General features: G+C 40.5%; 1 protein-coding gene across 1 annotated transcript in view; it reads right to left on the bottom strand.

Annotated features, from left to right (window-relative positions):
* Positions 1 to 2,415: 2,415 nt before the first annotated feature.
* The window catches only part of npr2 (natriuretic peptide receptor 2), a 159,475-nt gene continuing 147,615 nt past the window's right edge, over positions 2,416 to 14,275 (bottom strand). The window contains exon 22 of the mRNA XM_048527762.2: positions 2,416 to 2,850. Coding sequence (XP_048383719.1) covers positions 2,788 to 2,850 — 63 coding nt within the window. The 3' untranslated portion in view covers positions 2,416 to 2,787. The remainder of the gene's footprint in view (positions 2,851 to 14,275) is intronic.

Genomic DNA, 14,275 nt, shown 5'->3' with positions numbered 1-14,275 from the left:
TCTGTCCAGCAATAATACCACTGGGTCATCACCTTCCCGATAGCATCAACTTGTATTATTCCACTCGAGTGAGCACGACTGAAAACTATGAAATAGTGAAGAATCTAGTAAATAAGTAAGGATACCATTGTAATTTCTCGTGTATTGATTATGTTTATGTGAGATTTATTAAATTTGTTTATAGGTTGTGGGTATTATTGCCCGGGCCAGCTTTTATTGCCCATCCTCAACTGACCTGGATAAAGTGTTCATGAGCTGCCTTGCAGAATGACTGCAAAATGTGGGATATAGGAACTGCCACAGTGCTGCTGGGAAGGATGTTCTAGGATGTTAACCAAGTGATAATGATGATAGAATTCCAATTAAAGATGGTCTTTGGCTTGAAGGGGAACTTGCAAGGGGTTTCAATGATTCTACTGCTCTTGTCCTTCAAGATGGTAGAAGTTTGTGGATTTGCAGCTGCTGTTAGAGGGACCTTGGTGAGTTGCTACAGTGAATCTTGTAGATGATACATACTGATGCCCCAGTGTGTCAGTAGCGGAGGGGTTGAATGCTTCAGGTGATGGATGCAAATCGGTTGCTTTGTCACGGATGGGATTGAAACTCTCGTGGAGTTTCTAGGTGTGAAGGCAAGTTTATCAAAGAGTTTGTTCCAAAAAGCTTCTACTTTTGACTATGTGAAAATGTATTTGCTTAGGTTGACATTTATACTCAAACTTCAATCATTTCAAAAAGTGGATTAAGTGAGTCAGCACAAGCTTGAAGAGTGTTTGCCACAGGAATGAATGAAACTTGCAAAAATACACTGGAAAAGCTTATTGTTCAATATGGATTAATAAGGAGCAAGCCTGAGATGCACCGGATCTCTGCTGTGCTCTTGTTAAAATGATTTGGAGCATTACAGTCCATGATATATATTGTACCATTTTTCACACTTGAGAATAGATGCCACAAATTTAGTCTTTTTTGTCATCTTGCACAGCTTTGTGAAGTGATTTATTTTTGAACATAAGGTATTCTTTTTCCATTGAACTGGACCTGGTGTTATTAATCCATGGGTACTTCTACAATTTGGAAACATTTCTGAGGGCATTTTTCCATAAGGAACAGCAGTTGACTAGGCTGCTGAGATGTTTTTGCCAGTAACTCTTACTTGCGCTGGTTGTGCAGGTTATGTCAGTAGCATAGAAACATAGACTCAAAGGGGTGGGAGTAGGTCATTTGGCCCATTGAGCATGCTCCCCATTAACTGGATCACAGCTGATCCTGTATCTCAATGTCATACTCCCGTCCTCTCTCCTATCTCTTGACATATTTAGACTGTAGAAATCTATAATTCTTTAATAAATATTTTCAGTGACATGGCCTCCACAGTCATCTGTGGGAGAGAATTCCACAGTTTCACTGCCCTCTGAATGAAGAACTTCTGCTCATCGCAGTATGAAATGGCCTACCTTGTATCCTAGTCCACGATTCTTTGTTCAGGACCTCCTGCCCAGAGAAATCCTCACCCCTGTGCCTAACCTGTCCACCTCTATCAAAATATTATTTGTTTCATTGAGCTCGTTCTTCTCAACTCCACTGAATACAAGCCCTATCAACCCAATCCTTCCTCATATGACAAACCTGCCATCCCAGTCTGGTGAATGTTCTCCCTAAGTGGCAAATATATCTATTAAGTAGCAAGCCAAAACAGCATGCAATACTCCAGTAGTCATGTCAGCAAGATACTGTACAACTAGCATAAGACTTCCTTCTCAAATCCTTTTACAATGAAGGCCAACATACCATTTGGCATCCCAACTGCTGGTCGCACCTTCACGCTTGCTTTAACTGACCAGTACACAAGGACAACGAGGTCCTTTTCTAAATCAACATTTCTGAAGCTATCATAACTTAAATGATACTTCATCATTCTGTTTTTCTGACCACAGTGAACTTCACAGCCAACCACATAATACTTAGGAAAAAGCATCACAAGCCTGAAGATTGACATTTTCTTTCCTCAGCAGTTGTTATAAGTTGTGGCTCTTAATCAGTAAGCCAGACATGTTATAATTATGAACCGGTCACCCTGTGTCTTCTACAAATAAATGAAGGTTTTAGGAGAAGAAGAATCTAAGGAGTATCGTGATGAGCCAAAAAGACCACTGAAGTGGACCCTGGAATTCAGGCACAATTGAACCGCCTTCCCAGTTTTCCACCTGCCCATAACAGTGTGTCTGTGTCTGTCAATATGTGAGTGTAGAGTGGGAGCATATAATGGGGAAATGATGGCATAGAGGCAGTGTCACTACACTAAGGCAAACATTTAGCAAGTCAACAAGAAATGTTCTTGGCATAACAAGTGAGCTGATGTGGATGAGATCTACCAAAAAACCCAAACAAGCAAGTTTTATCCAGTTTATTTGAACAAAATATTTAGCAATATCTTAGATACACAGTATATACAGCTTGTAGGTGGGGAAAATATTATATTTACATATCTTCTCAAACACATTATATAAATCTTAATATAGAAAGCACAAATAAAAGGGTTTATTGTTGAAAAGTTTTCAGCTAGGAAGAAAAAAAAGACCTTAATAAAAATGACTTGTTTTGCAGCCTTGTTCAGGTATAAAATATACCCGGGATACATCTAGCTATTTTCTACTGATATTTTCTACAACATCTGTCCTCCAGAAATAAACATAGCCAAAATTTTTTTTGGTAACAAATAAACTACAGTTTGAACAACCACTGCTCTGCAGTATAATAACATACAAGCAATTCACACCAGATGTCACATTAGATGTCAGGAGCATCTTTTTGCTCACCGAGCAGCCAGTAGGTCCTCAATTTGCCTTTACCCTTTCAAAGAAGACGAAACAAACATTACTCAGAGGTTTACACCATCACAAATACTTCAACAGTTGCAAGAAACACGTTTCTGAAAGAAGTGTTTTTCCATCTCCTCACTTGAGAAGAGATAAAGGGAAGCAGATGTAGAACTGAGGTCAGGAGGAACTTCTTCACCCAAAGGGTTGTGAATCTGTGGAACTCCCTGCCCAGTGAAGCAGTTGAAGCTACCTCACTGAATGTTTTTAAGGCAAGGCTAGATAAATTTTTGAACAGTAAAGGAATTAAGGGTTATGGTGAGTGGGCAGGTAAGTGGAGCTGAGTCTCAGAAAGATCAGCCTTGATCTTATTAAATGGTGGGGCACGCTTGAGGGGCCGGATGGCCTACTCCTGCTCCTAGTTCTCATGTTCTTATGTGTTACTGAGCCACATTGACAAGAAAAGTTTCAGGTTTAGTTTCTTGCATTTGAAGCATTAGCTTCCCTCAATCAAGGGGTATCATATTTTTGTATCGGCATTGATCACAATCTTTCAAAATTAGGAAGGCTGAGAATTCAGGCAAAGTTGCTACTCCTAACTGCTAATCAATAGTTGAAGTTGAAAAGTATCCACATGGAAGACAACAAAAGACAAGTTTAGATTTAAACACAGAAATGCAGAAACATAGGAATTAGGAGTAGGGAGTAAGCAATTCAGACCCTTCAAGCCTGCACTGCCATCCAACATGATCATGGCTGATCTTATCCTGGTCTCAACTCCACTTTCCTGCTTATTCTCTATTGCCCTCTATCCTGCTTTTCATCTGAAACATACCCATTTCTTTCCTGAATCTGTTGATTGATTCTGCCTTCACTGTACTCTGTGGCAGCGAGTTTCACAGATTCACAACTGTCTGAAAGAAGTAGTTTCTCCTCATTTCAGTTCTGAACATACCTCTACCCATTCTATATCTATGACATCTTATTCCAGACTGCCACCATGGGCAGCATCTGTTCAACGTCCACCTTATCAATCCCTTTGAGCATTTTATATACCTATTTATGTATCCAACAATTCCATACACAATTCAAAACCCTTCTGGGGTCTTGGCACATGCCTTATCTAACTACTTCAAGGGGAAGGAGAGGCAGTGTAGGATGCAGTTGAAGAATTTGGGAGAAGGTTATGGTCAATGGCGGGTTGAACAATTTGCAGAATGCAACTGAAATAAGGACTGTATTCCCATGCCATCTAGTTGCACATTTAACCAAGTCAATTATAAAAAATTCTTACCTTTTTGATATTCTGCAGTGGCCTCTTAAGCAACATTGCCTTGACCTATGTAATCCTGGTTTTCTTGAATTTAATCCCTTATTTGTCCATGCTAAGACTGTAACGTCTGTTTCAGACATGGGCTTGGAATGTTCATTATTTTGTGATATCTACTTGGTGGGCAATGCACGTGTAACTCTTAATATTTGTCATATCGAAGGGTTAGCTGTTCTTTTAAATGGGGAAAAGCTGGTAATTATGGAGCACCAAAGAGATTTAAGGGGTATTTGTAAAATATAAAAGTACAGCGGTTTTATAACTAATGCCTAAATTACTGTCTGTAGTACTCAGCACTGCCTCTCAGAAAGGATATGCTGACTTTAGAAGGAATGCAGTCCAGATTCATCAGAATGTTACCAGGGTACTAGTACCAAGATTTAGATTATGAGGAGACATTACTTAAGATAAACTTGTAATCCCTAAAATATAGATTTTTATGGTTGGATTTGACTGAGGGGTTTGGAACTTTTAAGAGGCGTTGATAGGGGAGCTAGCTCTTTCTAGGTGTCAAAGGTAAGGTGAAATATTGTTTAATCAGATTCAATTCATTAAGAAGGGACATTAAGAATATCTTTCTCACAAAAAATAGATTCTAATTAAATTAATAGTTTAGAATTTGAGATCATAGATATGTGATGGGCTAATGAATAAAAGAATATGGAATCCAATTAATTTTTAAAATTTATTTGGAGATGAGGTTGTCATTGAGTGGGCCAACATTGCTGCCATTCCTAGCGGTTCTTGAGGGGATAGCAGTCCATCTGGTACAGGTAAGCCCAATATATTGTTAAATACTGATTTCTAGGGTTTGGTCTATGACAACGAAGTAATGCTAATATCCAAATCAGGATGGTGAGTGGGGCTTGGAGGGTAACTTGCTTTTCCACTGTATCGGTTACTTTTGTCCTTCTAGATGCTAGCCTTCATGGGTTTGCAAGGAGCTGTCTAAGGAGCCTCAGTAAATTTTTGCAGTGCATTTTGTAAACAATACACACTGCTGCTATTGAGTGTTGTTGGAGGGACTGGACATGGAATGTGATCCAATCAAGTCATGGCTTTGTCCTGGCTAGTGTCAAGCTTCGCCAACTTTAGGTACATTTAAGTCATTATTGGACAAGCATATGGACGTACATGGAATTGTGTAGGTTAGATGGGCTTCAGATCAGTATGACAACATCGAGGGCCGAAGGGCCTGTACTGTGCCGTAATGTTCTATGTTCTTGAAAGTTGATGAGACTGTACTCACCCAAGTGAGAGGGGAGCGCTCCATCACAATTTTGACTAGTGCCTTGTAGTCCAATTCAGAGTTTATTTATAACCCTCAGATGTTGATAGTAGTGAGTTCAGTGCTAGTATCGAGGTTGAATGTGAAAGGGCAATAGTTACATCCTCTCTTGTTAGAAATGGTCAGTGCCTGACAATTGTGTGGTGCAAATGTTATTTGTCACTTAAGTCGAGATATTTTCGTTGTCTTGCTGCATAAGGGTATTGACTGTTTCTGTAACTGAGGATTTGCAAATAGTGCTGAACATTGTATAAGTGTCAGTGAACATCTGCATTTATGATGAATGGAAGGTCATTGATAGAGCAGCTGCTGATGATGATTAGCCTGGGACATGACCCTGAGGAACTCATGCAGAGATGTCCTGGAGCTGAGTTGACTGACCTCCTACAACCACAATCACCTCCCTCTGAGCCAGGTGTGACTCCAAATTGTGTGGAATTTTTCTCCTGATTTCCATTGCCTCTAGTCTTGCTAGGGGTCCTAGATGGAATTATTATAAGATCAGTCATAACTCTATGAATGGCAGAAGTTCAAGGAGCTGAAAAGCCAACATCTGGTCCTATGTTCTACCAAAATCTAGTGAGATGCCAATAAAAAGCTAAGCTCTTTTGGGGTTTTTTAATGCATCTTGTTTACATCATGGTACAAATATACAGACATATGAACATACAACTGTGTGTTAATAATAGAGGTCTTCCCATTTCAGGAGTCATCTTTAGGCATTAATTGTTACGAGGTCAGCTACAGTTCAGAGTCAAGCACTCTGAACTTTGTTGCAACATGTTTCAGCTTGAGTTAGAACAGCATGACTTGCTTCATTAGTATGACATTTTTACATTTCTCACACCAGCCACACCGTGGCTTTTCTGAATGCGATTGTAGGCGATATTCGTAAAGAACTGGACTGAAATTACTTAAACCCATTGCTCAAAGGATCCTTATAAGCAGCAGACAGAAAATACATTAATCCAGGCTGTACTTAAAGCCACATTTCAATGTGTACGTAATTAGTCCAGCACAGATTTTATCAGAAATATTGCCTTCGCCACCTCCAAAGAAGTTGTTGAAACTGCAGAACAAATGCAGGGTGCTGGTAACAGTAAGCTGAATTTTCTGGGGAGTTTTGGGACACGTGTTGGGTTAAAAAGCCTATTCGGCCTGCTAATTGTGTCCCCACCAAAGTAAGGATTGGAGTTTCGAGATGTTGCTAGCCTTATCAGAAGACAGGCAGCTCTGAAGCAAGAGCAGTGTTACCAGGAGAGGCATTTGCACTGAGCGATGTAATCAGAGACCTGAGGCCTACAGTAGGAATGTTTAAAAAAAAATGGAATCCAGAGTCATTAGGAAAATCCTTCCTGGAAAGTTATTATTGGCCATGGGGACTGCCTTCCCCCCCTGTGGCCCCTCAGTTGTTCCATATAGCCTGCCCTGTCCGTTGCCAGGAGACCAACTTCATGTAACTGGCAGCCCTCACCATGCAACAGGGGATTCCCTGTCACTTGCAAAATACAGACAGCATGAAAATGGCTCCTAATTGGGCCTTTAATGCAGTAAATTGGCTCGCAGTCTCGTCCGTTCCATCCTGCTGCCAATAATATGTTGCATAATCTGGCGTGTTTACCCAGGACCTTACCATTACCTTTCTGACCCCTCTGCCTCCCAGCCCATCTCCCAGGGGCTACTAAAATCTTGGCCATTATTACCACGTTCGTGCATCCAACTCCCTTGATTATGAGTGAAATAACAACAAAGACATAACAGTATTTTTCTATGTATGCCTGATAAATTTATGCCTAGCATGTTACAGGACTAATATAATACGTTGGCTGATAACATTTAGCTCAATTTATTTTTTTGAGAAAAGCGAGAATTTCAATTGAACCAACATTACATGTAATTCTCCATAAAACATCTGAAAGGTAATTTGAAGTGAAGGGTACATCAGGCACTATTGAATACTCATACTGATGAACTCAAGGGAATTGCTGTTGTGGGTAAACAAAATAGCTGCACATTTTGTCCCTGTAAATTAATGAACTGTAGTTGTACTGTGGCAATTTAAATTGTTCACAAGATCACTGGTCAGATTTTTGGATCCTGTTTTTTTTACAGCAATCCTGATGTTGAGTTACTATTCATAACTGTTTGGCATTTTGGCTTTGATGACTAGTTTGAGAGCATCTGAATCTAATGGATGCAGCAATGTCTGAACCTGGACCCTTCCACATTAGTATAATGTGTTTGAGAAAGTATAAATGGGGTGAACTTCGACTGACGGCATCGATTTTGAGACGGCTGTTTATTTGTAATGGCAAAATGGAAACTGGGAACTAAGCCAACACATTATTGCAGCAGTGAGCTGAAGGAATCCATTAGGATCATAACAGCTCAGATCATTAATATGCACACATAGCATTTCTGAATGGAACTGCAAAACACTTTGGTTCACATCTGGGGTTAATTATTTCTTCAAAAATGTCAATTGATGTGACTTTTCTTTATTGGTGAGATTGGCCAATGACCTGAATTTGCAATGTTACTTGCTTAGGTTTGATGCATGTGGTTCAGTTTCCTTACGAACCAACAGAACGCTCTGCTTATTCAACCAGCACAAACCTATCTGCCAGGGATGACACATGAAGCAGTTGGAGTGTTTCGCTAATCTTGGTCTTTGTGGAGTCATTGGAAATGGTTTTGACATTAATATTACGATAAATTGTTGTTATTACAAATTGAAAGAAGGAAATTTTTTACTGTCCTTTTTCCACCCTTTCTCTTCAGATTTCCAGTCCCTATCATTTTCCTTTGTGCTGCTGGAAGGGCATTATTTAGCCCATGGCAATCTCAATGTTAATGCTACTCCTTAGTTATTGCTTCAGAGGTTATCAACAAGCACTGAATGAAATCATGATTCACATCCAATTTGCTTTCCTTCACTGCATCAAGTCTTTCAGTTCTTAAATAGGCAAATGTGTGGGTGTAAACCAAATTATCTGCAATGCAGGGCAGAAACAACTGTCTTAGATTTGAAGGAAATTTCATTTCATTGTAAGAAAGATGATTGAAAAGAGACATGATTCCAGCATTTAAAGTGTGAGAAACATGGATATCACAAGTGAAAGCCTTTTAGTTAGACTGCGAGCACTGAATAAAAAAATAGTCTAGAAGGTAGAAAACAGAATGGATGCATGTTAATAAATATGGACAGCACATTCCTCACAAAATCAGTTAATACTCTTTAAATCAAAACTGGAAGGGATTTCATCTGATAATGTGGCAGATTGAGACATAATTAAATGAAGTACATGGATCAAGTAGGTATCAAAATGTGCAATGATCTCAAATAGGGTGACAATTGGAATGTTATAATGGGACTAGATTTTATGTTCTCCATTCAGCTGGTTTGAAGATAGCAGGCAGGCAACATCCAGCAGATTGCCTTCCTCTTGTCTATCCCTTGCCCGGAGTACCTAAAATTTCATGGGCTGGGAGGCAAGAACAGGAAATATCGGTTGGCCTATTAATACCCTTAAATTGGAAATTATGGTGACTTAAGGGTGTCATCCTGACCCCTGTCAGTATTTTACCGCCAGGATGGAACATTCCACCATACAGACAGCCCAGGAGATTGAGATGCATGGCATGTGCTGGAGAAGCAGGGGAGGAACTCTGTGGGAACTTTCTGCCCATCATTACTGTGCTTAGCCTTTTGAAGCTGGGCAATTTTCATTCGCCCCTTCTCGTTGCTACTCATCTCCTTCTCTGCAAGCCCAATTCCTAGATTTGCCAGCTGTCCATCTGAGCACTTTAGCATTGGAGATTGTTCAAAATCCCAGCAATGATTCCTGATGTTACTGTTCTCTGTATGGAACTGTTGACCAATCTGATCAATTGTCAGTTCTCTAAGGAAAAACCACTTCCTGAGAAAGAAGCTGAAATCAATGTTTAACGTACTAATGCTGCTTCCTAAAGTAGTGGGGTAATCCTAGGGAATGTTGGTTGTTTCTTCTTACCGTTTATAGCCTGGGGGAGGGTGGCTAGTAACACACCAACCCCCAGAATGTCCAACACATTAACTGGGAGGAATTCTATTTAAACCTACAATTTGCACCTATTTTTCATCTCAATATTTCCTTTCCCACCAGTAGCATTCCCTTCATTTTTTGCTCTGGGCATCTTCACTTTCTCCTTCAATCATTCCTCATCCCCTTTTGCCAAGAACATAGAAACCAACCTTTTCTTCAGTTCTGTAAAAGAGCTTTTGGACTGGAAATATTAATTCAGTTCCTCTCCCCATATATGGCACCAAGCCTGCTGAGTTTCTCCAGCATTTTCTCCTTTTATAATTGGGAAGAGAGGATTGGCTACGGGTTTCTGTTTTTATTGTTATTCAATGACTTTTGACAGTGGTACATGTGTAGTTCACATGGAGTACTGGTTTAAACTTGGTGCCCCACTATCTATGATAGGCTTATGTTTAAAAAACCTAAGCATTTTGCAGCCAAATATGTCAATGTCATATAAATTTAAGCTCACCCGTAAGTTCAATTAAGTCTATTCAAAAATAGCATCAAAAGCTTTAACTACATGACTACAATAATATAGTATTTTGGCATCTCAAATAGGTTTTGAATTCTCTGGGCCATAAATGTATCTTCTATGTCAAAACACTGAACAGAACCAATTTTACTTTATAAACTCACAGAAAAATGACTGACAAATCTTTAATTAGTTTGTGTGCAACTATGTTTAAATATTTTTTGTTGAATTGTGGTATATAATATTCCAGCTATGTGACATTTGAACATCATTTGCCCTCCCTGGATTTGTTGAATTACTAATGGAAAATTTGTTCAGTAATGCACTTGGAACTCTCAAATGCATTTCCATAAAAAAAATGAGGTTGCTTGTCAGAGATCTGCATGAATATCCATTAGATAAATTTTGAAACATTGTTCACTAGAAGCCACATTATAAGGTTTGCTTAGCTCTATCTGACTAAATAATGAGCACTAATATAGCATAATAGCTATGGTATAAGAAATGCACATTGTGTGAATGTGATATCCAATGGCTTGTGTTTTTTTGATACAGAGACAGGATTTCCCAATCCCAACATGTGCGAGGCCGACTTCCATTGTGCAGACTTTAAAATGTCAAATAGAACTCATTCTAAGATCCCTGTCCCCATTCCCATCTCTGGCAACTCATGAGACCATGCCCAACTGTTCCAATGCTGTCATTTCCATTGGGAAGTGGACATATCAGATGACCATCAATTTTCATGCAGTGTGGAAGCAATGCACAGCAGCTCAAAGATATTGTGAACTGTAAGGAACCCTTGGTTTGGAACTGGGAATCAATTCACAACTAAGTTCAAAAGACGCTTCCAGTTTCAAATGTCATGATGAAATTATGTAAGTTATATCTGTTTATAATTTTTTTGATGATAGCACTTTGATTTGAAAAGGTAAGTGTTTGTTAATTTGAACAGCAGTGAGGATGCAAAGATGTCTTTTGATGCATTACAGTGCATTATCCACTTGATAAAATACAATTCTACAATGCATAGTAATAAAATTCAGATTTTCTGTGTTAATTGTTTCCTTTGCATTAATTTGTTCAGATATTTGAATGTTTCAAAATCTTTGACATATGGCTGAGCTTCTGATTGACATCAAGGCTTTTAATGTATCCAGTTCTGGAGATTTTATTGCCATTGTTTATCATTGAAATTTCATTACGAATTCTTTGAGTTTGAAAACATGCTAATTGATTCACAACTGTTGCCAAGGGGACTATCAGCTTATTTATAATTGACAGATTTAATAGCAGTTAAGGGCAATGTTCTCACTAAACTGTACAATCATATAGCTCCACCAAGGGTCTGTGTATGCCCATCTACGGGCAACACCATTTTCAGCATTGATTTTCTGAAGTCAATGCCATGCACAGACCTTGGAGGTCTGCTTGGAAGAGATCAAATCTGGAGGGAACATAAGTCAATAAGAGATTTTTTGTGGACTTTGAAGTACAGTGTTTATTTTGACAGACTTGAGAGTTTCTCAAAGACTTCCCAATGCTATTGTGGAGCTTGTGAGTTCCCTATACAGTGGATACTGAATGAGTCACGTGTCAGATCTCGTGGTGGGAGAACATTTTGGTGACAGCGACCACAGCAGCCTTACGTTTACCATAGCCATGGAAAGGGAAAGGAGCAGTTACCAGGGGAAGATATTTAACTGGGATATAGGAAACTATGACGCTATCAGGCAGGAGTTGGGAAGTAGAGATTGGGAGCAATTGTTCCACAGAAAGCGTGCTCCTGAGATGCTGTTTGGCCTGCTGTGTTCATCCAGCTTCACACTTTATTATCTTGGATTCTCCAGCATCTGCAGTTCCCATTATCACAGACATGTGGAGTCTGTTTAAGGAGCAGATGTTGCGAGTGATGTATAAATTTGTTCCTCTGAGACACGTAAGAATGGGTAAGATTAAGGAGTCTTGGATGACGGGAACAGAGGTGCTTCTTGTCAAAAAGAAAAAGGCAGCTTACGTAAGGTGAAGGAAGCAAGGGTCTAGCACAGCTTTAGAAGATTACAGGCTTGCTCGGAAGGAGCTCAAAAGTGGACTGAGGAGGGCCAGGAGGGGGCACGAAAAAGGCTTGGCAGGAAGGATTAGGGAGAACCTGAAGGCATTTTACTCATATGTGAGGAATTAGAGAATGATCAGGGGGAAGGTGGGGCCGATCAGGGATAGCGTAGGGAACTTGTGTGTGGAGTCTGAGCAGATAGGCAAAGCCCTAAATGAGTTTTTTGCTTCGGTTTTCACTAAGGAAAGGGACCTTGTTGTGAATGAGAACTTTGAGGAGCAGGAAAACAGGCGGAACAGATCAAGATTGAGGAAGTTGATGTGCTGGAAATTTTGGCAAACATTAAGATTGATAAGTCCCCAGGGCCAGATCAGATTTATCCTAGGTTGGTCCAGGAAGCGAGAAAGGAGGTTGCTAAGCCGCTGGCGAAGATCATTGCTTCCTCACTCTCCACGGGAGTCATACCGGAAGATTGGAGGGAGGCAAATGTTGTTCCTCTTTTCAAGAAAGGGAATAGGGAAATCCCTGGAAATTATAGACCAGTCAGTCTTACGTCTGTGGTCAGCAAGGTTTTGGAAAGAATTCTGAGGGATAGGATTTAGGACTATTTGGAAAAGCATAGCATGATTAAAGGGAGTCAGCATGGCTTTGAGGGGGGCAGGTCATGCCTTACAAATCTTATTGAGTTCTTTGGGAAAGTCACGAGACAGGTTGACGAGGGTCGAGCAGTGGATGTGGTGTACGTGGACTTCAGCAAGGCATTTGATAAGGTTCCCCATGGCAGGCTCATTCATAAAGTCAGGAAGTATGGGATACAGGGTGATTTGGCTGTCTGGATTCAGAATTGGTTGGCTGACAGGAGACAGAGAGTGGTTGTAGATGGTAAGTATTCTGTCTGGAGGTCAGTGCTGAATGGTGTCCTGCAGGGCTCTGTTCTTGGGCCTCTGCTCTTTGTAGTTTTTATTAATGACTTGGATGAGGAGGTTGAGGGGTGGGTTAGTAGTTTGCTGACGACACAAAGGTTGGAGGTGCCGTTGATAGTATCGAGGGCTTTTGCAGGCTTCAGCGAGACATTGACTGAATGCAGAGCTGGGCTGAAAAATGGCAGATGGAGTTCAACCTGAATAAATGTGAAGTGATGCATTTTGGAAGGTCAAACTTAAATGTTGAATATAGGATTAAAGGCAGGATTCTCGGCAGTGTGGAGGAACAGCAGGATCTTGGTATTCAAGTGCATAGCTCCCTCTAAGTTGCCACCCAAGTGGATAAGGTTGTTAAGAAAGCATTTGGTGTTTTGGCTTCCATGAACAGGGGGATTGAGTTTAAGAGCTGCGAGGTTATGCTGCAGCTCTACAAAACCCTGGTGAGACCACACTTGGAATATTGTGTCCAGTTCTGGTCACTATTATAGGAAAGATGTGGAGGCTTTGGAGAGGGTGCAAAGGAGGTTTACCAGGATGCTGCCTGGACTGGAGGGCTTGTCTTACGAGGAGAGGTTGACTGAGCTTGGACTTTTCCCTCTGGAGAGAAGGAGGAAGAGATGTGACCTGATTGTGGTGTACAAGGTAATGAGAGGCATGGATAGAGTTGATAGCCAGAGACTTTTCCCCAGGGCAGGATTGACGGCCACGAGGGGTCATAGTTTTAAGGTGTTAGGAGGAAGGTATAGAGGAGACGTTAGAGGGAGGTTCTTCACCCAGAGAGTTGTGAGTGCATGGAATACTTTGTCAGTGGAAGTCGTGGAATCAGAGTCATTAGTGACATTGAAGCGACTGCTGGACATGTACATGGACAGCAGTGAATTGAGGGGAATGTAGGTTAGGTTACTTTATTTTTGGATTAGGATTATTCCACGGCACAACATCGTGGGCTGAAGAGCCTGTACTATGCTGTACTTTTCTATGTTCTATGTTCTATGAGTCGGCATGGATGAGAAGGCAGATGTTGGTAGTTGTGAGATGGGATGGAGTTAAAGCGTGAATGGGTGATGAGTTTGGTAAGCTGTGTATAAGTTTGGAGATCTCATAGCTATCTGTTTTCACTCAGGAAAAGGAGAATATTGTAGAAGAGAAGACTGAGTTATGGGCTATTAGAATTGAAAGGATAGAGGTTAGTAAGGAGGAGGTGTTATCAATTCTAGAAGGTGTGAAGGTAGATAAATTCCCTGGGCCAGATGGGATATTTCCGAGGATTGTCTGGGAAACTAGGGAGGAGATGGCGGAGCCTTTGGCCTTGGTCTTTGAGTATCA

The sequence above is a fragment of the Stegostoma tigrinum genome, chromosome 1, assembly GCF_030684315.1.
Source record: "Stegostoma tigrinum isolate sSteTig4 chromosome 1, sSteTig4.hap1, whole genome shotgun sequence".
Taxonomy (NCBI): Eukaryota; Metazoa; Chordata; class Chondrichthyes; order Orectolobiformes; family Stegostomatidae; genus Stegostoma; species Stegostoma tigrinum.
Note: the sequence above shows the minus strand (reverse complement) of the source record. Positions and strands in the feature narration are given on the sequence as shown.